The sequence below is a fragment of the Aureococcus anophagefferens genome, assembly GCF_000186865.1.
Source record: "Aureococcus anophagefferens unplaced genomic scaffold AURANscaffold_255, whole genome shotgun sequence".
NCBI classification, from domain to species: Eukaryota; class Pelagophyceae; order Pelagomonadales; family Pelagomonadaceae; genus Aureococcus; species Aureococcus anophagefferens.
In genome coordinates, this window is record NW_008705790.1 from 1 (window position 1) to 1422 (window position 1422).

At 47.7% G+C, this 1422-nt stretch overlaps 1 protein-coding gene across 1 annotated transcript in view; it reads right to left on the reverse strand.

Annotated features, from left to right (window-relative positions):
• Nucleotides 1–179: 179 nt before the first annotated feature.
• AURANDRAFT_68621 (hypothetical protein) overlaps nt 180–1422 on the reverse strand; it is a gene marked incomplete at both ends in the record, with an annotated part of 6657 nt that continues 5414 nt past the window's right edge. The window contains 3 exons of the mRNA XM_009044329.1: nt 180–249; nt 295–575; nt 612–680. Coding sequence (XP_009042577.1) covers nt 180–249; nt 295–575; nt 612–680 — 420 coding nt within the window. The remainder of the gene's footprint in view (nt 250–294; nt 576–611; nt 681–1422) is intronic.

The following is a 1422-nucleotide window of genomic DNA, read 5'->3' on the forward strand; positions in this document are numbered from 1 at the left end:
AGTGTACGGGGGCTGGGGCTACTGGACGAACGGGCAGAGGATCTGCCTCACTAGGTCCAGGAAGACTCTCCGTCTATTACAGTGCGGGAAGCAGCTATAACAGGGTTAGAAAGTATTAAGGAGGGGAAGGAAATTGGGTGGCTCTGTACCAGCGAGCCACTAGGGAGATACAAAACTCTCTATCTCTCTACTCCCCCTGGATCGTAAGCCAATAATGAAGATCCATGTAGAGCATTTTTGTTCCAGAGCCTTCAAGCATATAGGACATGATATAAGATTGCACCGCAAGCTAACAATTCTACCACACGAGACAGGCGCGACCAGTCTGCAGATGGGGCGTTAGGTGTTGCAAACGAGGGGTCTACATCAACCATAGTCTGACAGGAAGGAACAGGTGGTGACAGTCCACGGCGGTGGTGATCCTGCACCAGCCTGGTAGCTCTTTTTGCCATTCCCTGCTTGTAAAGCAATTTAGCAACATTCAACTTAGCACGAGAGGACGGGGAAGAGTTGTCAGAGCCATGGTGTTTGAGGACGTCTGTGTTTACAGGACCATCGCCACAGAGATTGTACTCCTGCGGATTCAAAAATGAAGTGGAATGTAATGATACAAAACTTTTACAATAATTGTCAGGCAATTGACCGCTTGAGGCATTCCAGTAGTCCCAGATGTACACAGCCTGAGAGGACTCGAAGTCTAGTGACTTCCGCAACTCAAATATTATGTCCTCGTCGATGTGCGAATTGTGAGACACCACCCACTCATTAAGCAGCCCCTCTGACATAAAGGACCTGTGTGTCCCCTGTAGTGATGGGTAGTCTGAATGCAATCGATTTGAACCTTCCATTCCCATTACATCCAAGTATCTATGGAACAATGTTTTATGTACTAACTTCGTAAATACATCTGCAACATTATGGGTGCCAGGGCACCAGTATGGCCGCACCTGCTTGGCCTCGTGCATATCTCTTATACGGAATTCTCTCAGACAGATATGCCTTGTTCTGGGTGAGGATTCAGGATGGTTTGCGACGCTTAATGCAGCTTTATTGTCAATCATGATAGGAATGGCTGGAATATCTTGGCTTAAACCGAATAAAAATGGAAAATCGCACTGTAGAGTATGATACCACACGGCACTGTCAGCGGCCGAGGACGCGGCAATCAGCTCGGCTTGCATTGTACTGGCTGCCGTAATCGTTTGACGCTTTGAGTTCCACTGCACTAAACTACCAAATACATAAAAACAGTGTCCGGAGGTGCTTTTCATTTGCTCTCCATCTGAGGCCTTGGGCAGCCAATCGGCATCAGAGAAACCCACTACTGGGCTACTAGGGACATCATTCATTTCCGGAAAGGCAGCGGCCAGGGAACCAATATGACTAATGGCTTTGCTATTCTTACGATAAACAAGACTGAGG